The sequence below is a fragment of the Pelobates fuscus genome, chromosome 12 (genome assembly GCF_036172605.1).
Source record: "Pelobates fuscus isolate aPelFus1 chromosome 12, aPelFus1.pri, whole genome shotgun sequence".
NCBI classification, from domain to species: Eukaryota; Metazoa; Chordata; class Amphibia; order Anura; family Pelobatidae; genus Pelobates; species Pelobates fuscus.
The window spans coordinates 129377325-129401208 of record NC_086328.1 but is presented as its reverse complement, the minus strand read 5'-3'; the positions used below and the strand labels follow the sequence as shown (position 1 = coordinate 129401208).

Genomic DNA, 23884 nt, shown 5'->3' with positions numbered 1-23884 from the left:
GGAAGTACTAGTCCTCCTCCTCTTCCGCTGGAGATTCAGCGTGTGTGTGGGAGCCATCAGTGCGGCCATGAGCGTCCCGGCTTTTATCGATGTGACCGAGGAGGATCAGGTAAAACCCGCACCGGGGAGAGAGACTGCGGGTCCCCATCTCGGGACACTGTACAGCCTGGTCCTGGGGGTGGGGGGAAGCCAGCCTGGTCCTGGGGGTCCCCGGCACAGAGCGGACATGGTACAGCCAGCCAGCCTGGGCCGGGGGGGGCCAGCTCCCCTCACACAGGTTCCAGTAACTTGCCTGGTATTATATGGGGTCAGTGTGATTCCCATCTGGAGGAGAACTACATCTCCCATGATGCTTTCTGGCCTTGCCATGTGTTCTGTGCATCTCTGACTAAATCAGCCCAAAACTAACTAAACCTGCTGCTGGTTATTGTGAATGTAGATTGTGGGCAGCAATGAACCATACTAAGGGTAGGCAAACGTCTGTGAACCATACTAAGGGCAGGCAACCTTCTGTGCTCCAGATGTTGTGAGCTACATATCCCTTAAAGGACCACTATAGTGCCAGGAAAACATACTAGTTTTCCTGGCACTATAGTGCCCTGAGGGTGCCCCCACCCTCAGGGACCCCCTTTCGCCGGGCTCTGGGGGGAGGAAGGGGTTAAACTTCTTTCTCCAGCGCCGGGTGGGGAGCTCTCCTCCTCCTACCTCTTCTTCCGTCACTGTCTGAATGCGCAGCAAGAGTCGTGTGCGCATTTAGCCAGCCCATAGGAAAGCATTCACAATGCTTTCCTATGGACACTGGCGTCTTCTCACTGAAAATCACAGTTAGAAGCGCGGAAGCCTTATAGCAGCTGTCAATGAGACAGCCACTAGAGGCTGGATTAACCCTAATGTTAACATAGCAGTTTCTCTGAAACTGCTATGTATTTAGAAAAAAGGGTTAATCCTAGCTGGACCTGGCACCCAGACCACTTCATTAAGCTGAAGTGGTCTGGGTGCCTATAGTGGTCCTTTAAAGAATCACTATAGTGTCAGGAAAACAATGTAATCCTTGCAGTGTTTTGGCCATGAGAGCATTATGGGAGATGTAGTCCATGACATGTGGAGTGATGTGCATCAAGGAGAGAGTGGAGCAAATTTGCGCAGGATTTTGTATGAGCATCCCGCCTATTCTTTTGGTATATGGAGTATTCACTAGCTGTGGCCAATTGCTAATAAATAAGATTAGTTGTAATTTTTAATTTGGGTGAAAATGTACATTTTAAACCAAGGGTACTCAAAAGGTAGATCCCCAGATGTTGTAAGAAAAACTACCAGGATGCTTTGCATGCTTTTAGAATCACGAAGCATTATGGAAGTTGGGGACTCTACCTTTTGGGCACCATGTTTTAAAATTTCATTGTCCTACTCTTTACAAAATGTATCAATCGTATAAAAGGCACAATTGGCCTACCGTGATTTCACATTTTTGATAATTTATAAACATAATGTGGTAAATGTAAGCAATATTAATAAATGCGTATTTCTTTCAGTACCTATTTTGAGAAGTGTTAAAATAGGCATGTAATAATTTTAGAAAAATAACTACTTTTTAACAGTAAAAACATTTTTTTTTCTTTCTTAGCTGCATAGCTGGTCTCTGCATCTAATAAAGTTCTACCGTATTTTTGCCAACACTTGATTCTCAGAGAGGACAAATTGCGCATGCGTGGCTATCACATGATTTACACAGCTAACGCTTTTCAGAGAATTAGAGTAATTGCAAGATGAGAAAACAGTGCATAGTTATTTGTGCACACACCTGAGCTTGGTGTAGTCCTATCAATTTCTGGCAAAATATTTGGTGTTTGCACGTAAAATATAATTATTAGTAAGTTTTTCATGTAAAAAGAATTGCTAACCCTGAACTGTAATATTGCATTGTGGGGCCTGTGAGTTACAGAAAAAAAACAGCATATGTTGCAATGTACAGCATTAGCATAGACAGCGGTGGGTGGTTGTGCTTGGCTGTGAGTGTCAGCTGACTGCTTTTAGCCTATCACAGCGTCCATTGCTAATATGAATTGCTTTGGCTAGAAGGAAGTATATCATCTCTGTGTCAGCCTTACCCCTATTAGGGGCCGGCGCTGTAAGTGTTTAGCTGCTTTTAAATGCTTTAACACTCCACGCACTATAACCCCAATCAATGAGACAACATGTTTAGTGTCAAAAAAAACATTTTGGTCAATGGATTGGTCTTTCCCAAGGTCTAGGTTAATCTTGTTTTGTCTATTATTATTATTATTATTATTGCCATTTATATAGCGCCAACAGATTCCGTAGCGCTTTACAATATTATGAGAGGCGATTTAACTATAAATAGGACAATTACAAAAAAACTTACAGGAACGCTAGGTTGGAGAGGACCCTGCTCAAACGAGCTTACATTCTATAGGAGGTGGGTTGTAAAACACAATAGGACAGAAAATATCAATCAAATAGGGTGGGAGTAAAGCAGAGCTGGAGGAGAGAGTAGAGTGATGCCCTTTAGGAGAGCGCAAGAGACAGGTATGTGAGGTAGAGTTTAGTCTAGGAGGCCATAAGCTTTCTTAAAGAGATGGGTTTTAAGGCACTTCTTAAAAGATGCAAGACTAGTGGAGAGTTTGATGGCGGTAGGCAGGCTATTCCTTAGGAAGGGAGCCGTCCGCGAGAAGTCCTGCAATCGTGAGTTGGCTGTACAGGTGCGAACAACAGACAGGAGGTGATCACAGGCAGAACGGAGAGACCGAGAAGGGGCATACCTATGGATCTGTGAAGAGATATAAAAGGGGCTAGAGTTGTTCAGTGCTTTATAGGTGTGAATTAGTATCTTGAATTGACTCCTATAGCATACAGGAAACCAATGAGGAAAATCAGTCTGGCGGCAGCGTTCATTATGGACTGGAGCGGTACAGTATGGCTTTTGGGAAGACCAATCAGGAGAGGGTTACAATAATCCATGCGGGAAATTACTAGAGCATGGACAAGCTCCTTGGTAGCATCTTGCGTAAGAAAGGGGCGGATGCGGGCTATGTTTTTAAGATGGAATATACAGGATTTGGCAACATACTGGATGTGAGGCTCAAAGGTGAGGCCAGAATCAAGTATGACACAAAGACAGCGCTCTTGCAAGGATGGACTTATGTGGGAACCACTAACTTGAAGGGAGAGCGAAAGAGAAGGATCAGTATTAGGAGGAAAGACAATGAGCTCAGTTTTAGAGATATTGGGTTTCAGAAAGCGGGAGGACAGCCAGTCAGAGATGGAAGAAAGGCAAGCAGTGACACGTTACAGGACAGCAGGGTGAGGTCTGGGGAGGAGAGATATAACTGGGTGTCATCAGCGTACAGGTGGTAGTGGAAACCAAAAGAGGTAATAAGTTTGCCAAGAGAGGCAGTATAAAGCAAAAATAGAAGGGGACCAAGGACAGAGCCTTGGGGGACTCCAACCGAGACAGGATGATGGGTGGAGGTGTCATTAGAAAAGGAGACGCTGAATGAGCGTTGGGAGAGATAAGAGGGGAAACTGCGAGAAGACAGAGTCACAGAGACCGAGTGATTTGAAGAGTCTGAAGGAGAGCATGATCAACAGTGTCAAAGGCAGCAGAGAGGTCAAGAAGAATTATTATGGAGTAGTGGCATTTGGATTTAGCTGTGATTAGGTCGTTAGTAACTTTGATGAGAGCAGTCTCAGAGTGGAGAGGGCGGAAGCCAGATTGAAGAGGGTCAAGAAGAGAGTTGGAAATGAGACACATGGGTAAAGACAAGTCTTTCCAGGAACTTTGATGAAAAAGGGAGCAGGGATATAGGACGATAGTTAGAGGGGGAGGACAGGTCAAGGGATGTTTTTTTCAGGATAGGTACTACAGTGGCATGTTGTTTAAGGTCAGCAAGGACAACGCCAGAAGAGAGAGCAGTTGAAGATGCGCCTTAAGGAAGGCATGAGACAAGTGGAGAGCGATCTAATAAGGTGAGAGAGGACAGGATCAAGCAGGCAAGAGGAAAGGAGAAGAGCAGCCACTTCTTGGTTAGTAGCCGGGGAGAACGTCTGAAAGGTAGGAAAGGCATGATCTATGTGTGGTTGAGAAAGAGAATGGCAAGGAGGGGAAAATGCTTTACTTAGCTGTTCGATTTTGTCGGTAAAGTTACATGAAAAGCTATCGGCAGTAAGGTAAGTTTGGGGGGTGGCCACGGCAGGGCGAAGAAGAGAATTAAAGGTGTCAAAGAGACGCCTGGGATTGCGGGAGCATGAACTAATGAGAGGAAAAGTAGGACTGTTTGGCGAGGGCATGGGCTGTGCTGTATGAAAGCAACATGAATCTATAATGGAGAAAATCTGACTGGGTGCGAGACTTCCTCCAGGAGCGTTCAGCACAACCTGAGCATCTTTGCAGGTAACGTGTTGATTTAGTATGCCATGGTTGGGGGCGTGTCCTCCTTGAGGTGCTTGTTTGGAGCGGTGCTGCAGTGTTCAAGGCAGAGGTGAGAGTAGTGTTATATGTGGAGATGGCCAGTGAAGGAAAGGAGAGTGAAGGGATGGATAGCAGTTGTGAATCAGCTGACAGCTGCTGGAGATCAAGAGAATTAGGGTTCCTCCTGAGTTGAGGGGGGTTAGGATGAGGTTGTTGGGTGAGGGGGTACACTAAAGTAAACAATAAGAGGTGGTGATCAGAGAGAGGAAATGGAGTGTTGCAGATATTAGATACTGTACATGCATAAGAGAAGATTAGGTCGAGGGTGTTGCCAGGTACGTGGGTGGGAGAATTAGCCCACTGTTATAGCCCGAGGGAGGAAGTAATTGAGAGTAGTTTATAGGCTGCAGAGGTCAAAGGTGGGTTAATGGGAATATTGAAGTCCCCGAGAATTAGGGATGGAATATCAGAATAGAGGAAATGGGGTAGTCAATGTTTTATTAACCTAGACCGATACAGGAATAAACTTGTTAAAGGGTTACTCCAGACTGGAGTTAATCCCATTTTAATGCATGGAGAATTTAAAGGAATTGAAGATATTCTGATCTGTCAAGCTGCCATATTTGCTTCAGATCAACATGAAATATTAAATCACTCCATTAATTCCAGTGTGTTACCAACCATCACTGCCATTTTTGTGGTGTGAAGTTCCCTTCATTAAAACCTTCAATGAAACCACTGAACTTATTAACCACTTAAGAGCAATGAGGCGGCGTCATGTAGCTAAATGGCTCACTTTTTATGTGCTCTCGCCCCGCCACCATTTTACAGGCCTGACCAATGCGTGCTGCATCCATCCTTTGAGTAAATGCAAGTCCTTTTCAGTATTCACTCACTTTGCTATATTTGATTTCCTTCCAATTTCACAAGCTATCCACAGGAATGTCCCATGTATCACCTCACACAGCATCTCCAGTACAGCACTGGAGGTAATTTGCTTTCACAGATTAGAGAATGTATAAACACCTATGTGTTTACATTGGGCGCTTTCACATGCTCCAGTCCAAGTCTCTGGTTTTGTGGACAGGGCATTAATTTAACATGAACCTTGCTGGACGATAGTAGGGCAAATGCATGTGTAATTAAGTATAGATGATTAGTGCACTATTTGGAATTGTTTCACCCTCTGGGCTACAGGTAAAGTAATAATTAAGATCTGTACAATGAGCACCATTCAGTTGGCGGATGTGTAGTATACCTCTAGATAGCATTGGCAAATTTGGAAAATCATAATGTTTTGTTTCTGGTAAAATACTTTACTTGGAAAAATATCTTTTCATTGTTGGGTTGATGCAATTTTCTGTTGGCACATTGAATGCTGCGCAGATTTAATTCCCCTTTCTATCAAGGGTTACGTAAGACTCTTGATTATTCTTGTTCACCAAGTTGCAGGAGTTAATTTTCTCAATGCCTTCATTTCCAGCTTTTACTGACAGATAAGAAGCTGTGTTGTTCTGTGTAGGAACTGATACATAAGTTCTGTTTTTCCACTAATAACGATTCCACCTCCCATTGTACATTAGTTGTGATGACTCATTCACTCTTTACTTATTTTGAAAGATGTTCACCCAGCTGCGATGGAGACTGAGTGTAGAGTGTAGTGCACTGTAATTGGGGTAAAAAGTGTTTTTTTTTTTTATTATTATTATTATATATACATTATATAAATAGTTTTTTTTTTCCCATAGGCTGCCGAGCTCCGTGCCTACCTGAAATCGAAAGGCGCTGAAATCTCAGAGGAAAACTCAGAAGGCGGGCTGCACATCGACCTGGCTCAGATCATCGAGGCATGTGACATTTGTTTGAAGGAAGACGATAAAGGTAAATTTTGTTTCCTTCAACGTGAGAATCTTTCCTCCTTCTAAACTTGCAAGTGACAAATAATCATTTAATCCCTTGATGACACAGGTCTGCTGGTAGGAAACTCCCCGGTCATATAGGTTAAATTAGTGACTTGGGCATTTGTATGTCTGTGAGAACACTTCCATATAGCCTCTAAATTATATTGGCTGATGAATCAGAGTTTAATTCACTTGGCAGGCTGTGTGTTGGTCTAAACAGCAGGTTTGGCTGCAGGTATAATACTAAAATATAATGTAACAGTTATTCCTTTTAATGTTTTTTAATTAATTTAAATAAAAGCTTGACTTAACTGTTACTTCAGATTTGATATTAGACCATGTCCCATCCTAAACCATGTTGTCTTTTGGTCAATGAAGTGTTGAAGATGATTACTAGTGTATATCAAGTAAGTCAAATGTTGAAATGTCTGCTATTAATATGCTGAACCTTAAATCCCACAGATGTTGAGAGTATTATGAATAGTGTGGTTTCACTCCTCCTGATATTGGAGCCTGACAAGCAAGAACCTTTAATTGAAAGCCTCTGTGAGAAGCTAGTCAAATTTCGAGAAGGAGAAAGCCCATCCTTAAGGCTGCAGCTGTGAGTCCTTTCTGTTTCTCTTTCTGAAAGTTTTTATTTAAAGCCGTGGTAAATGTTAGTCCTATGTGACAGGCAGCATACATGGTCTTCAGTATCCAATAACCTATTTTTGCATTGTGGTCTGGGTACCATGTCCCTGTAGTTTTAACCCTGCAACTGCAAACGTGTTTAACCCCTTAAGGACCAAACTTCTGGAATAAAAGGGAATCATGACATGTCACACACGTCATGTGTCCTTAAGGGGTTAAAGGACTGAGTTCAAATGCTTCTGGTGGTTGTTATACTGATATAGCAAAATATTAAAGACTGAGCTTAAAATTTCAAACCTTGTATTATTAGCCAGGCTTTAAACGTTACTATCCACTGCAGGCCTTTAGGGTCCATGTCACATTTACCAGGGTGAATTTATACTACCTAGTGGTGAGTGGACATTTTTAAGCACTCTTAAAGTAATGTAAAAGCAATGTATTAAATTTGGTAAAAAGCCACCAGTATTACCGAAGCACAACCTAAAGTTTGCATCCAATATATGTGGGTGCCTCGAGTTGTCCCTTTAACCCCTTAAGGACCAAACTTCTGGAATACAATGGAATCATGACATGTCACACACGTCATGTGTCCTTAAGGGGTTAAGGATAAAATCTGAAAGCTCGTGTTCCATATTAAGCCGTGCTATAAATCCTGTGCTGTTAACAATGGTTGCTTTGCTAGAATCTTATATAATGTATAACCATTAGTTTAATTACACTTTGCTTTGTCTTCATTAAAGGAGAACACATGTATTTTATCTACAATCTTTATAAAACGTAACGTTCGTTCGATTAGTTTCCTTTGCTCTCCAGTCTTACCTCTTGAACCTGTTGTTAAATGTGGTTCCCTTGGGTACACTGTGGAGAAAGTCCGACTCCATAATATTGGATTCAGTCTTGTGTTAGTATACGATTACTGATTGATGTTTCATTTTTCTTCTAGGTTGAGCAATCTTTTTCATGGCATGGATAAGAGTACCCCTGTTAGGTACACGGTGTACTGTGCCCTCGTGAAGGTAGCAGCTACATGTGGGGGAATCATTTACATTCCAACAGATCTTGATCAGGTTAGTAGATCCTCCAGAATTCTAAGCGTTTATTGTTTGTTTCTTATTGTAATGAAAACACCTGGATATGTAGCTGTAATTGGCAAATAATTGAATATTCCAGTGGTTTGTGAATTTTATATAATTACAAAGCACAAATGGAAGACCCCATGCACACACAGTGGGTTTTTATGTATTACTTTCTTACACATCTTTGCTATCATGCACTAAGTCTTACTGAAAAAAACAAAGCATTGCGCTTCAGCTCTGTGTTCAATAGCAAGTACTGCAGCTACCTAAAGTTACACTATAGTCACCCAAACCACTTCAGCTCATTAAAGTGATCTGAGTGCAGCCTCCCAGTCCCACTTAGTCCTGCAATGTAAATCATTGCTGGTTTTAAGAAACTACGGTGATTACATTGCAGGACTAAGACTGCCTTTAGTGGCTCTCATTGGACATCAGTGCTAGAATCAGGTAAGTGGCTGAAGGTTTTTTTTATGAACCAGGGAAGAGGGACTAGAGGAGTCTGAGTGTTAGGAACACTTTTAATAATCTACAATCCCTTTAAAGAGTAATCAGCCTTTTTAAAAACATATTAAACTGCCCATTGAAATGTTGTGGGTTATTGTCACTAATATGCCTGTAAAATGAATCCACTGGATACACTTAGAGGAACTGGCACTTTGATACACTTTGTTAGTGTGCTAACTGATACTGAAGTTTGATGTTGGATATTAAATTATCTCTAGCAGTATTTATGTAGGTTTGTTTTTTATACATTATATAAAATATTTGTCTTTTGAAGGATACATTAAAGTGTTTCTTTTTCCAGTATGTACTGGGAAGCAAATGTATGAAATTCCAACACAGTTTTCTCTATTTACCTTTTACTTTTAGGTTCGGAAGTGGATTTCTGACTGGAACCTTAACACAGAAAAGAAACACGTCCTTCTCAGGCTGCTTTATGAAGCTCTCGTTGACTGCAAAAAGAGGTGATTCTCCATTGAAATGTTTTCCTGCTACTGCAACCAAGGCAGATATTCTGCCATATAGTAAAAACCAAAGAAAAAGTTACCTGCGCTCTCTCCTTAATCCCTACGTATATCTAAATAAATGGAGGTCATTTAGTTACTTCAATGGCCACTGGAGGGAATGCCCGCCTGCCAACATCAAGGCAGACCCCCCTAGATGGAATCCTACTCTGACCCTTCACCTTGCTTCTTTGAGCTTCTGGCAAAGATATCTCTCAGACAGAAATGGGTATTTTTTATTTACACCCCTATATACTTATTAACCTTTAATAGGAATTAGATATCTTTGCCAGAAGCTCAAGGAAGCAAGGTGAAGGGTCAGAGTAGGACCTGTCTAGGGGGGGTCTGCCTTGACGTTGGCAGGCGGGCATTCCCTCCAGTGGACATTGGAGTAACTAAATGACCTCCATTTGTTTAGATATTCTGCCATATTTTACTTTAACCGGTAATCCCTTTCTAAATAGAAATGTCCTTTTTCAAAGCTCTAATGAAATGAACAGCACTCTTTGTATGTTACATTTTGCTATCTGTGTATAATAGGTTGTTTTTACATATTAAATTAATGGTGTCTGCCTTACAGTGTGCATATGGAGATTTGTGATATACAGTTTGTTTATACAAGTATTCAGTGTATTTGTTTGAGTCAATGGGGAAGCGTGTATCTAGTTGAAAAATGCGACCTTAGGCTGTGGTTTCCACTGAGATTTATTTATTTATTTTTTTCTTCCCACTCTCTACCTGGAAATATTATTTGCTTAATAAAAATCTGTATGTCTGCAATAATGTATATATATTTTTTTTTTTTTTAATTTTAGTTTTTCACATTCATGTTGACTGTTGTTATTTTTACCTGATCTAATGCAAAGTGTTTCTTTACAGTGACGATGCCGCAAAAGTAATGGTGGAACTGTTGGGAAGTTACACTGACGATAATGCCTCTCATGCCCGTCTGGATGCTCACAAGTAATTTCTATCATATATCATTTTTTAAGGCATATTATCAATGCATTGTGCAGTTTGTACTTCAGTGAAAGTTTCGTTCACGTGAATCCGTAATGCTCCTTAATCCACATCCCATTGGAGGTAGCATCCTCACTGGATTTTGCTTATTCCTACTACTTAAATCCTCCAGTTTGGGATGAATCGTTATAAGGTTTGTCACACATGTCTGTTATGTCCATGCTTGGGCCCTTCGCTGACATTTCTCAGTTGGCGATTGTCGTTTGACATCAGCAGTAGGGCCACCAAAACTCTCATGTATAAACATAAACGTTTTTTCCTGGCACTATAGTGCCCTCAGGGTCCCCCTCCTGCTGGGCTGGATGGAGATGAAGGGGTTAAACTTGCCTTTCTCCAGTGCCGGGCGGGGAGCTCTACTCTCCGCCTCCTCGGCTGCATGTGCGGCAAGAGCCGCGCGTGCATTCAACCAGTCCCATAGGAAAGCCTTTACAATGCTTTCCTATGGACGCTGGCATCTTCTTACTGTGATTTTCACAGTGAGAAGCACGCAAGCGCCTCTAGCGGCTGTCAATGAGACAGCCGAGGCTGGATTAACCCCAATATAAATATAGCAGTTTCTCTGAAACTGCTATGTTTATAGAAAAAAAGTTAATACTAGCTGGACCTGGCACCCAGACCACTTCATTGAGCTAAAGTGATCTGGGTGCCTATAGTGGTCCTTTAAGATTTAAATTTTTTTCATTTTTAAATCAAGTTTTCATTCCTAGTGTTTTTCCTCCACATAAACTACAGCGCATGTGTAGCTATGTGTTTTAGTTCTGTGACATTCCCTGCAAGACTGCTTTGTCAATTTAATATTGAAGGTTATTTATGTATGCTAATAATGATTATTGCATTAGGATTTAATGACACATGTAATGATAAATAAAACCTTCTGCCTCTTTCACCTGCAAAACCTAATTTTTTTTTTTTCTTAGGTGCATTGTAAGGGCACTGAAAGACCCCAAAACCTTCCTTCTGGATCACCTCCTTGCCTTGAAACCAGTGAAATTTTTGGAAGGAGAACTTATTCATGATGTAGGTTGCAAATATCAAATTATTAAATGATTACTCCAGCCATCATGACCACTGATTTTTAGGGGTCACGGTGGTAGGAGCTTGGATGTGCTGTTTTTTAGTTTGAACCACAGCACTTCCTGAGAGATTGGCGATTGTGTGCTGGGGCCTAGTTGCACATTCTGTTCTGAGTTGCCCAACATCAATTATGTGCATAATTATGTCTGTTTTCAGCACACACCTTAGTGGCTGGGTAGGGTCTATGAGAGGGTAGTAGCTGTAGTGGGTTTATAGGGGCTATATTGTGGGGAGATAGTGATGGCTATAAGGGCATTAGTGGTAATATAGGGACTATAATGGTTGGGGTAGGTACTATAGCGGGAGGATAGAGGCTTTAGTATGGGGATAAGGGCTGAAGCACGGTATTAAAGAAATTAAAAACAAAAAGAATAACTAAACTCAAGTTTATTCCCCCTCCCTGATCCATGGTGGTCCGGAGGGATAGGCTGCTTGTTTGGACCACTGTGTGCACTCCTGTCTGGTTCCGGGGGAATAGTTATCAGGCAACTTTGCCTGCGATTAAGATCAAGCAGAGCTTCTGTTCGATTGCTGTGGCATTAGTGGAAATCCGATCCTTAGTAGAGACTGTCCCTAAAGTCTTGGCAAAGTACATACTGACTTTTCTGATAAAATGGCAGTGTTTACATTGCTGGGGTAACGCTTCTCTGTGAGGAGATGCTGATTGCTCCATGTGGCAATTGCCGTGCATGTGCAGAAGCCCTATAGGCTCCCACATGGAGAAGAATTGATTAGTTTAGACCATCACAGTAAGGGCTAAAAGGGAAGTTTAACATCCTGTTTTAAGGGGTGCGAATAGCCTGGAGATTACTTTTAAGTTGGAAATACCAATTTGTCTAACATTAGAGTGCTCTGTTAATCTTTTTCACAAATGCCCGGAAACAGCATTTTTGTTTCTGGCTCAGATTTTAAACCATAAAGTCCATGTTGGCCCCTCACTAACCTGGTGGCCACAGCGTGCAGCCACAAGTAAGCTTGAACTTCCCTGCAGTTAATGAATGAAAAATTCTGAGCATAATTCGTATACCTGATGATGTTCAGCATACACCCATGAGTAGCGAGAAATTAAAATACATTTTTGAATGCCAAATGGTTTACTGAATGAATCTTTTTGTTTTTCAAGCTTTTGACAATATTTGTCAGTGCAAAATTGTCGTCGTATGTCAAGTTTTACGAAAACAACAAAGACTTCATTGATTCGCTAGGTAAGCAAAAACCATTTGCATTTTATTGTGATTGTTATAGAGAATATCTGACTTGTATCATTGATTGTCTTGAAATGCACATTCGCTATGCAGTAAGCATTGTGCTTAATTTTTATTTTTTATATATCTTGTTGGTTCTGTAAAAGAGTACTTCTGATAGAGATTGCTGTTGTATTTTAATTTTCCAATTATTCTCATAGATGGTTAGATTAAATATATATCTCAGCATTTCTGCCATTTTGTGGGCTAGTTAAAGGAACTCCTATGATTTTTTTTTTTTCTTTTCTATAAAACGAATCTAACTGAAAGTTACGTTTTGTATACATGTATTAATTTTATTGATTTATTTTATCTAATCTGTCTGTACTCAGCCAGTGTGGTGATCAGTATTCCCCCATCCTCCTCCAAATTGAGTAAATCCCTAATTGGTTAATCTGAGACATTATGGTAGGCTGATTTCTCGCCTGGCTTATCCAGAAAAGAGACTGGTGGTGCATCATGTGTGAAGGCCCTTCAATTATTGTCATAGCTTTAAAACTGATTTGCATAAACGGAAGCAGCGTTAACCTTGACTTACTAGCACCATGGCCATGAAAGTATCCTTCAGTGATTATGGTGCTTGGGAGACCCTTCCACCAATACTGGTTTTGGTCAGAATCGATAGTGATCTTTGCAAGGTTGTGTGTGTTGTTTTTTTTTTTTTTTTTGTTTTTTTTGTTTTTTTTTTTCTCCATTAGATAAAAGGGCTTGATTTTAGCACAGTATTCTCTCACTCCTAATAATGTTTGCCTTGATAGCATTGCGATATGTGGTGCATGTGTCCCTTTTAAATAGTCAGTAGAAAGAAGTGAAGAGTGTGACAGAATGTTCTCTTGTTCACTTGACAGTCTGGTCAGATCCTGTTAATTTGTTCCCTAGCATGAATCTGTGTGATGGAATGTTAATGTCAGCAGCTCTTTTATTTACACACTAAGGGAAGAGGGAGTAGTCATTAACACTCAGTTGCTCCCCCGTTCATGTGTAATTGAGTGTTTCAAAGGAGCACCGGCCTATAAGCTATTGCATGCATTAAAATTACATCTTCCATATTGGACTTAATATTTTTTTTTTTTTTGTGTGGCCGGGGGTCAGCGCCAATGCCAGACATGTTAAATGATGTATTTCTGCAATGCCGCTAAGGTTCTTAGTGCAAATACACTACAGTGGAAATAATTAACTATTGCAGAGACAGGTTTAGCGTAACCCGAGTGGTGTCTGCCCGTCTCTTATTACCGCAAGTTATTTCTCCCACTTCATACACTAGTGGGAAATCTACTTAATTCCAGTATTGAATAAAGGTCAGCATCATTCCAGTAGCAATACTGGTCAAGCACAGTTTTAAGGGAATTCCCTAAAATACAATGTTTTTAATTTTAGTTTTTCTTTTAACCATAGTTCACCTAGAATTTATCTTCATGTGTATGATTGTATTTATACTATAAAGAAAAATTCCCAAACGTTAGGATTCCTGGAAGGGAGAGCGAAGGTCCAGCTTCCAACAAACACTAACAGAGGGTGTGCCCATACATAGGGATAAATAACTCAAGTCCCATGGTTGAAATGATATAAAATAAATAAAAAATCTTTATTAGAAAAATTTTAAAACGAACCAATAGAATATAACCCAAAAAAGTGCTACACACTGGGTCTAAATCTTAGATGAGGTATATATTATAAACCTCAGGTATAGTGAATACTTGATACAAAAAGACCATACATTTGCCTGGGAGCGTGAATATGGCAACATAAAAGTACTGGTAAGGGAAATAGACTTGCATAAATTGTACTTGTAAAAAGAAAAATATATATAAATAAAGCAAAGTCCCCTCCTTATAAACTAAGACTAGAAACAGTCACAGGTTACCCAGATATAAAGAGAGGCAAAAAATTGGTGTAAATTGCCTTCCTCTTTAAGATTATTCTGTAGGTAAATGTCAATGGGGTAGATGAAGATATAAGAGATACAGGTATCTTAAATAAGTAGCTATAAGAATCCCCCACTGTGAGTCCAGGCTGCCAAATGTCTTCACGTATACAGAGTATAAAACAGCAACTCCTGTATATAGATACAGAGGAAAGTAAGAAAATGACTCACTGCCCTCCTAAATTAATAACAGTATCCGAGTGCTAAATAGATCGAAATAAAGATACTTGATTGCAAGGAGAAAACAAAATAATATGAGGCAGTCACTGGTTGCTATGGAAATTAATTCCAAACGAAGTGCAAAACCGAGGACTATCACCTGCCTGATTCTAGTCAATGTTTACCCAGGCAAAACGTTCCCTAAATCTCTTACTAGCTATTAAGATTAAAGTTAAATGCAAAATAAAGTCCAACACCAAGGGGTATCTCCTGCCTAATTCTGATCGGTATAGTACCCAGGCAGAGTAATCCCTGAATCTCTTACTAGCTAGTAGTCATCTCGGAGAAATAGTATTACAAGACTCCAATGAAAAGGAAAAGACCCATGGTGATTTAAAAAAAAGCCTAAGCCTAGCGTCTTTGCTCGACGCGCGTTTCGGCGCTATGTGGCGCCTTTGTCCAGAGCGGTGAAATCTACTCAAGATTAGTAGTATTTATACTACTTATTTTTTTTATTTTTTTTAAAGATACTGCAATTTGTAGTATATACTACGTGGTATCAAATGTTAAACTTGCATTGTTTGCTTTATAGTCGATGTATAGTGTTGCAAATAGTTACTATCCATTATATCTAGTGATAGAGAATAAGCACCAGGGACAATTACAGGTTTTTAAAAGTAATATCTTGATTTGAATTGGCTTATTGGTTGGTGCATGTTTAAAAATGCATAGAGCGGGGGCGGAGCCTGACCACCAAACTGAGCAGAAGCAGGGGACACGAGCTCCTGCTTAACGGGCAGGAAAAAGGGCATAATCGAGGGCTAAATTGCCCAAAGACCCACCCGGGTGCATCACCCACGCCAGGGGTGCACCCCTGAACAAATCGAGATCTCTTTGAAGCCCGTAGGAGCTAGAAAAGTGGGACACCAAGCGCGGACTACAGAAGTGGGAGCCGGGGAGAGGCGGCCGCTCTCTGACACCAGATCCCCTAAGCAACTAAGCAGGTCTCCAACCACCCCCCTCCCCCTTTGGACCGGTGGGGGATATCCCAGTCCCCATTGGACAGACAGACCAGGCAAGCTGACCAGTCCTCTGGCTCAGGCACACAAAATTGGAAGAAGCACGATTTAGAGGGAGCACGTCCAAGATGGCCGCCCGTCACAGTCCACAGAGAGGGGCCACGAGCAACCACACACAGATTTCCTCCCTAGAGGCCCTTGACAGGCTCTGCTCGGCCTTCTACGAGCTGCAGTGCAGCAGGGGTATGCCCAACCTTCAAGTGGCACGGACGGTGGCCATATGGATCCGGCCGACGCCATTATGGTGCCCCACTGCAGGCTTTCCAAGCAGGCGTCCGTCCACACAAGCATCGACAAGTGAACAAGCCGGACAAGAAACAAATGGTGAGACGGCGGGGCGGAAAGCCCGACAAGACGACTGCAACAGAGAGACCATCCCAGAGCCGCAAAGGGGCGCGATCAAGACACTGGGCGAGCCATGCGGAAGGAAAAGCGACATGGAATCTATGCACAGGCTCGATGCCCCAGGGCACGGGGCCCACGCACACATCACCTCTGAACCACCCAGCAAGACACAATCATCGCGGCTGTCGGGACTCACCCAAACGGGCGTAGGCTGATCCTATGGCACATAGCGACCGGACAGCCAAAAGAATTCAGGTCGCCAGGGCACCCCAAACTGGCCTCAACCAGTGGTATTTCGTGACTTTCCCTGTGTCCCCTCTCTCACGTTTTTGCCAATGTTTTTACTGATTACACTGTCTCTGGTGTATAGGAGTGCTACTCCCATATAGACCCAGGGTACGGTCACAACACAACAAAACCTAACAGCATGTCTATAATCATTCATAGCTTTGTCTCTATTGCCTACATCAGTGACTAGGTACAGTTCAATGCCAAGACGCTTGTTAATTAGTACCTTGCAGCTTAGGTATGTACAGAACAATATGTCCAGGCATCACACAGACAAATTTCTGCCACACTGTAAAACTAGCTTCCACTCCTCAATCACACTACCTTGCCTAATCTAGAGATGCTGAACATCGCCTATCCTCCCTTGTCCTACTCTACCACAAACACTGTTTAGTTACGCTTGATATATTCATAAATTTATAAAAAGTGCGTATTTTAATCTCACTGTTTTGTTTCACACATATGCCTAGCACAAATGCCGATTTAGACGAGTTAAGCATCAATTATTTTGCTGTATTTTATTTAACTTCATGCTAACGATACAACTGTTTAGCCAAGCTTGTTAAAAATATAAAAATGTGCAGACTCTCATGCCACTGTGTAACCATTGTACATCTTGCAATACGCTGTTGTGGCGTCTGTTGATTCCTTGTACCCACCTGCATAGCAGAAATAAAGAATTATTAAAAAAAAAAATGCATAGAGCACCATGTCAGCTTGAGGAGTGGATAAGGACTACAATGATTAGTAAAAATTTCTGTAGGCTTAATCCAGTCCTTCAAAACTGTTAATCAGACCACATTGTGATATGCTATAAGAAGACTGGTTCACTAAACATTTTACTGGGCTTTGGGTAAACCGATAGACGCACCTGTATCTTTTCCAGGTTTGAGGGATTTGTAGGATCAAATAACAGACATCCCTATTTTGATTATTTCCCAGAGATGTCATTTGATGAAGTGCCACTATCTGTCACCTGCTGCTCTGTCACATGTTGTTTTTAACCATAACTAGCACTGACTTTTACCTGAAAGGGACACTGTAGTAACCAGAGCTACCACTTAATGTAATGATTATGGTGTCTATAGCCTGTTCCTGCAGCCTTTTCAGAGAGAATGCAATGTTTACATTACTGCCTAGTAACAACTTCAGTGGCATCAACTCAGGCGGCCACTAGAGGTGCTTCCTGTGTCAGTGCCACACTGTGCAGCACTTACGTTCAGTGTCTCCACGCTATACATGCAGACAATTAAACATTCCTCATAGAGATGGAATATGTGGAGGGGCTAATTGGCGTAGCGTGGCATTTTGCTGTTGAATGCATAATATCCTCCCACTCTTATCTATGGGAAAGCATTGGAATGGCTGAGATCGTAAAGTTTGACCTCCGCCACTGAGGTGGAGAGGCGGGGCCACCGATGGTGTGAGGGGAAAAAGGGTGAGTACAAGAGTGGGATGGTGTCAGGAATATGTTTGTATTTCTGACACTATATATTGTTCCTTTAAGCACCCCAGACATTAACCATAACCCTACACTAGCCCTAACCCAACATCAACTCTAATGCAGAATAATTCCTTTAGTTGATTTTACCGCAACAGGGTTTTCTCTGTACTGTGCAGTCTTCTCATGCTACAGGTTTGTCATCCCTGCTAATCACCCAATGATTAATGCTTGGAGACTTGCAGGGAAATCCTGGTTGGGTTCTCCTCAGACTCTGGGAGTCTCCCTTCTTTAGAGAATCATCATGTCTGAATAGCTGACTCGGCAACAATGAGTTAAAGGGAAACTCACTACTTGCCTGGCCGTCTGCTTCTCTTTACAGATGTGGTGTTACATTTCTGTAACTCCCTTTCCCTCTGGTCTTTGTTGATTTGCTCTACTCGGGGACACTGCACCAAGCAGGGCAAACCTCCTCCATGACGCTGGCGTCTGCACAGTGACGTCACATCACTCTGTTCCTATACTCCCAGCCGGCGCCAGCAGCATTTGCTAAGGAGGTATCATAGCAGCCACAGCTCCCTGTCAATCCTTGGCATTAAGAGACAGATGGGAGAGGTTTTTCACAATCTATGCATTTGCTAGTGAAACTACTAACACAATGTATAGAGGGATTTTCGAAACTCTAAAGTTGATGATTATTTTTTTTTGGACTGGTTTCCTTTAAATGGTTCTGCAGCACTCTCTCACTAAATGTGTCCGCAACTGACAAAGAGCATCAGGTGTCAATCGAAACCTGGATCTCCCCAAGCGGGGATTTAACACTGCTCACACCAAAACTGCATAACAATCCATTCCATCATAAGGCGATTTTTTTTTATTTATTTTTTTACCCACAATTTTTATCACCACGTGAAACGTTTGAAGTACAATAGGTGCTAATTAGCCATATTCTCACACATTTCATATATTCTCAATTGACAAGTCTAGCCTTCCTGTAAAGATTGATATTCTCAGTGTATGGAAATAATGTCCACAGATGGCGTTTATTTGGCCATGTCAGCCCAGATAAGGTTGTAACGTGCAGATAAACATAACCTGATACAGATCACTGTTTCTCTGCAATTGTGCTTTCTCTGATTACTAATTAGAAATACAACATTTATTGTCATTTTAATTGCTTTTACATGTACATAACCATAATCAGCAGGTTTTCTGTTAATTAGGCCAATCTGTGCTAATTGATTTCCCTTACCCCCTATATTTAATGACTTTATTACCTAGTTGGTTTGAGTTATAACTCGTAGCTGTGGCTAGTGACTTAAGCATGTGCATTTTAGAACACAAATACAATTGATGCTACAGTTCTGCGTAAATGTTAAATTTGACTTTTTCTTTGTAGGTTGTTAGTGGGTAACATTTAGTTATTAAACTTGTAACAAGTTGTAGATGGTAATCCGCTTCTTTCAAACCAATAAATTGTTATATTGTAAATTTTAACAGTAAGAATAGTAAATAGATAGATATGTGGGTTGGAAACCGTGAAAACTGCTTATTTGTACATTTAGCAGTCAGCATGGCATTCTGTAAAGTCTGTTTAAACCTACCTGGTCTTTCAGAGCTTCTTTGCCTCATGCATGTTTTGTTTTTTTTGAGGTTTGCTTTGGGATACACGAATAATATATTCGGTAGTTGTTCCACTTTTAAAGCTCCATTATTTAATAAGTGGATCACCTAGCAGACTTCACTTCATTAAAGTAAAATGTAATTAAAGACAAAGTAACCCATATCCCCCTGACAATGACTCCCTTCTTTCTTGGCTTGTTAATTTTTTTTTTTTTTATTCTTTTTACAAGTTGACATTCCCAGCTCTAATTATGTATGCCGAAGCATTGAGTCTTTTGTCATGGTGCAGTGTGCTACAGTTTATTGGTTATTTGTCAGCTGTTTAAAACAACTAAAAATTAAGAGGAGAAATATAGAATTTTTCACAATTAAATAGATACATTTTAAAATGCAAAAAAAGTAATTGTTGGGTTTATTGGAAACTATACAAGAAATGAACTAAAATGAGCCATGATCTGTATTTTCAGGTTTGTCACATGAGCAGAACTTGGAGAAAATGAGACTTCTTACCTTCATGGGTATGGCTGTGGAGAACAAGGAGATTTCCTTTGATACAATGCAGCAGGAGCTGCAGATTGGGGCTGATGATGTGGAAGCATTTGTAATTGATGGTAAGTGATTCTCTTTGTATCTTAACATTAATTTATATGCAGCTCATTGTGCATTCAGAAACAATTGATGGACCATGTAATACAATAATTTGTATTTCTTGACGTTGGCTTTAAATTGAAATAGTGCAAGTTTGGATTTATTCCCTTGCTTTGAATACATCACATTATGGGCGGTGATTTTTAATTAAGACTAATGCGTTTAGGGATACTGACTTGCAAATCTAGTGTTAGTATATATAATGCTTAGTCTATTAAAGGTCAGAAAAATGAGTCCTTTTAATACCAGATTGTTGAACAGCATCTGTTTTTGTGTGTGTTCGTGTGTGTATGGTCATTCATGGGGTTAATAGCGATTAATAAATTTAAAGTTCCCATCTGGCACATCAATATGAAGTTTATATATTTAGAAATCTATAGTAAATTACAGAATGAGCTAGTATTTGGCAGATTTTTTTTCTGTGGCAGTTTATAATAATGCATATTTTGTTTGCAGCTGTGAAAACAAAAATGGTGTACTGCAAAATCGATCAGACGCAGAAGAAAATGATTGTGAGGTAAGACACTTAATTTTTCTGTAGCACTTTGCAGAATATTCGATCTTTTTTATGTTTTCACGTAGAATGTCTGTTGTAATATTTTAGTAAGAAGCCAGCACTGTTCCCATAATCTGCCTGTAGTTGAATGTTGGCTGTTTATCATAATTTTATTAAAGCCCAAGCCTGGATGTGATTAGCTTATTTAATGAAAGTGTCCTATTTTCCAGCACATTTCACTTAATGACTGTAGTAGTGGCTGGACTGTTAATTAGCTGCATGGCTGCAGCTCCTACAAGTTTTGTAAAATGAGGGATTCTGCTTTGTATTGTGCGATGGAACAGGGTCTCACAGTCACATAATTGACTGAGCTAACACATAATTGTTTTCGGGGTACAAGAATTGACAAATACCCAATAGCAGTAGTTCATTCTAAACAGATTTCTTTTTTGAAGAATGTAGAATTTATTATCTGGCTTCATCAATTCACAATAGACTACTTCATAAAAACAATCTTTCACATTTACTGTTCACAAATCTATCTTTTTTTTTTTTTATAGATCTAAAATGGCATGTTACTCCGAGAGTATTTATCTGTCAGGTGTGGCACGCCTATAAATTGGTATTGAGGAAATATCTGTGCCCCACCAGATTGTGTATAGCATTTTTCTTTTTTTTTTTGGCCATTTTATTAAGTACACCTGCTCTTTAATGCAAATTGTCAAATTTGAATCATGTTGCTCTAAAAACTTGGAACATCCAGACACCGCCAATAGTTTTAATCGTTGAAACATTAGAGTTAAGATTTGAATGGGTCTTGTGGGTGACTTGTTTTTTGGATGAGGTGGAACAGGCTGTTCGCAGCATATATCTGACTAAACATCTGCAAAGACTGGGCAATTCGGTATGGACCAAAATCCAGACCTTTTGTTGACATGTTGGAACAACTAAGGATTAAGGTTTTTTTGAAGACGGACTATGGTCAGTGACTAATAAATGTATATTAGTAATATAAAAATTACAATTCTTGCGTTAAATGTAATTATGTGAAAATCTGAATGCATGTACTACAGTATGTCTGTGTTTTAATGTTGTAATATATGAATAAATCTGTATCTAAAACATGACTTTGTTTCTCTTTCCAGTCACAGCACACACAGGACCTTTGGGAAACAACAATGGCAGCAGCTATATGATATTCTCAACACTTGGAAATCGAACTTAAGCAAAGTTAAAAACAGCCTTCAAAGTATATCTGATGCTTGAACCTTTTTTTATCCCATTGTCTTAGCCAAATTGGAAACTACATCCACCTCCTTGGATTTTTTTCTCTCCTTATAATGCCTCAATTTTACACACTTCTTTTCTTTTATTTGGTCATTTTCCAGAACTCCATTTTAACTTGTCAATTAGAATTCTTAGCAAATGACAAGGTCAACTTTAATATTGGACTTTGCTTACAATGAAAAATTGTTTCTATACCATCGAATATAAAAGTGTGACACAAATATGTGTGTGGTGTGTAATTTTGTTCATTATTTTATTTATTCGAAGCAAATGTATCTGAAAATATTCTATCCCTTTAAAAAAAAAAAAAGACAATTTTGTGGGGGTGCTGTAGTGGTCTTATTTTTCTTTAACCAGTATTTATTGGCAAATGATCAATCTGTATCGGTCTTATAGAATCAAATATATCAAAATGTAATGCTGCAACATGCAGTGCCCCAAGGGCCACATCCACTTTTAACAAAACTAAATCACTGTAACAAACTTGCTGATATCTGTATGTTCAAACAGTCTGCTGCGCAGTTCTGTGTATATGGCAGCTGTCCAAGAACTGATGGAACCATGTCTAAATGTATTCATTAAATTAAAATTTGTATTTCTCCATCAAAAAGGGTAAAATAGCATTATGCTTGTCCCAAGCGGTCTTTTGCCTTCTAGTGCTCTTGAGTGTGAATTCATTTAAAAATGAACAAAATCAAACAAAGCGTTAGAATACTTTAAAAAAAAAAAAAAGTGCAAAAACGACTTATTCTATACAACCCATAGCAAAATACATGACATTTTTCTATCATTTCCTGCTACATATTCTATGGTACATACATCAAATGAACACTATAGTCACCTAAATTAATTTAGCTAAATAAAGCAGTTTTAGTGTATAGATCATTCCCCTGCAATTTCACTGTCATTTAGGAGTTAAATCACTTTGTTTCTTTTTATGCAGCCCTAGCCACACCTCCCCTGGCTATGATTGACAGCCTGCATGAAAAAAAAAACTGGTTTCACTTTCAAACCGATGTAATTTACCTTAAATAATTGTATCTCAATCTCTAAATTGAACTTTAATCACATACAGGAGGCTCTTGCAGGGTCTAGCAAGCTATTAACATAGCAGGGGATAAGAAAATCTTAATTAAACAGAACTTGCAATAAAAGCCTAAATAGGGCTCTCTTTACAGGAAGTGTTTATGGAAGGATGTGCAAGTCAGCAGGGAGGTGTGACTAGGGTTCATAAACAAAGGGATTTAACTCCTAAATGGCAGAGGATTGAGCAGTGAGGCTGCAGGGGCATGTTCTATACACCAAAACTGCTTCATTAAGCTAAAGTTGTTCAGGTGACTAGTGTCCTTTCATGCTAGAACTGAGCAGTAATACTGAGTAACCATTCTAAACACCCTTTGTTGCAACTGTGAGGATTCTAAACAAGAACAGGTTTTAAAATGCTGAACACTATCTATAAGATACTTGTTTTCTATTTGTTTTTTAAAACAATGAACTAAATGTTTGTTTTTTCCCAAAAGACAACCATATCAATAACATTTAATGTTTAATAGCCATATGTTACATTGCTTTCTTTTGACTCATCTGCTCTGGGTGCCATCTTCCTCTTCTTTGGGCCTTTCAGTGGTTGGCGCATTAAAAAGTTCTCGATTTCAGTGATGTGTTCCTGCACTCTGGCACCTGCAGAATCCCTGTCTTTAGCAATCGGTAATTGTGCAATGCTTTCAGCCTGGTAAAGGGTGTTTTCATAGATGCTGGTAGTTATATTGCTTGGACATTTCTCTTGGTTTAAAATCAAATCAATTTTTGATTTGTCCACTGCTTTGCCCTGTCAAAAAAAAGGGCTGGTGTTAACTACACTTGGTAATATTTGACTACACCCCCCTACCCCTGTAATTCCGGATCTTTACCCAGGGATACTGTTAAGTAAAGTGTTTTAGAAATGTTTGTGGTGTACTCAACACTTTTCTTTATCACGTTCAAGATGTAAGCCATGCAACTGCCTACCTCTCTGTAACTAGGAAATTTGGATAACAGCAGGAGCAAGTCACTTATTTCTGAAAAATGCCACATATTAGTGACTGTAATGCACCCATGGGTGCACTAATTAATGGTTAAGGGGGTTTTAGTGCTCCATTTTGGAACCTATCATAAACAAGATATACAGTTATACTATCCTACACCAAGTGACTGTTCTAAAACAAAAATGCTTACCC

General features: G+C 40.0%; 1 protein-coding gene and 1 long non-coding RNA gene across 2 annotated transcripts; both read left to right on the top strand.

The window, feature by feature from the left end:
* EIF3M (eukaryotic translation initiation factor 3 subunit M) lies at nucleotides 1-21889 on the top strand. The gene is made up of 11 exons (XM_063438309.1): nucleotides 1-109; nucleotides 6178-6310; nucleotides 6793-6931; nucleotides 7904-8027; nucleotides 8907-9001; nucleotides 9920-10003; nucleotides 10978-11077; nucleotides 12258-12339; nucleotides 19705-19848; nucleotides 20342-20402; nucleotides 21527-21889. The coding sequence occupies exons 1-11, from the start codon at nucleotides 68-70 to the stop codon at nucleotides 21645-21647; spliced, it is 1125 nt and encodes a 374-aa protein (XP_063294379.1). The 5' UTR covers nucleotides 1-67; the 3' UTR covers nucleotides 21648-21889.
* Nucleotides 21890-22405: 516 nt separating this feature from the next.
* On the top strand, nucleotides 22406-23224 carry LOC134578934 (uncharacterized). Its single transcript, XR_010086147.1, has 2 exons — nucleotides 22406-22504; nucleotides 23034-23224. It is a non-coding gene; the product is annotated as an uncharacterized LOC134578934 (long non-coding RNA).
* Nucleotides 23225-23884: the final 660 nt, after the last annotated feature.

What these genes read in the sequence shown, in the direction of transcription:
- EIF3M (XM_063438309.1), top strand. Translation starts at nt 68, where the DNA reads ATGAGCGTCCCGGCTTTTATCGATGTGACCGAGGAGGATCAG. An exon ending in TTCCAACAGATCTTGATCAG is followed by an intron (nt 8,028 to 8,906) that starts GTTAGTAGATCC and finishes TTTTACTTTTAG; the next exon opens with GTTCGGAAGTGGATTTCTGA. An exon ending in GGAAGCATTTGTAATTGATG is followed by an intron (nt 19,849 to 20,341) that starts GTAAGTGATTCT and finishes TTTTGTTTGCAG; the next exon opens with CTGTGAAAACAAAAATGGTG.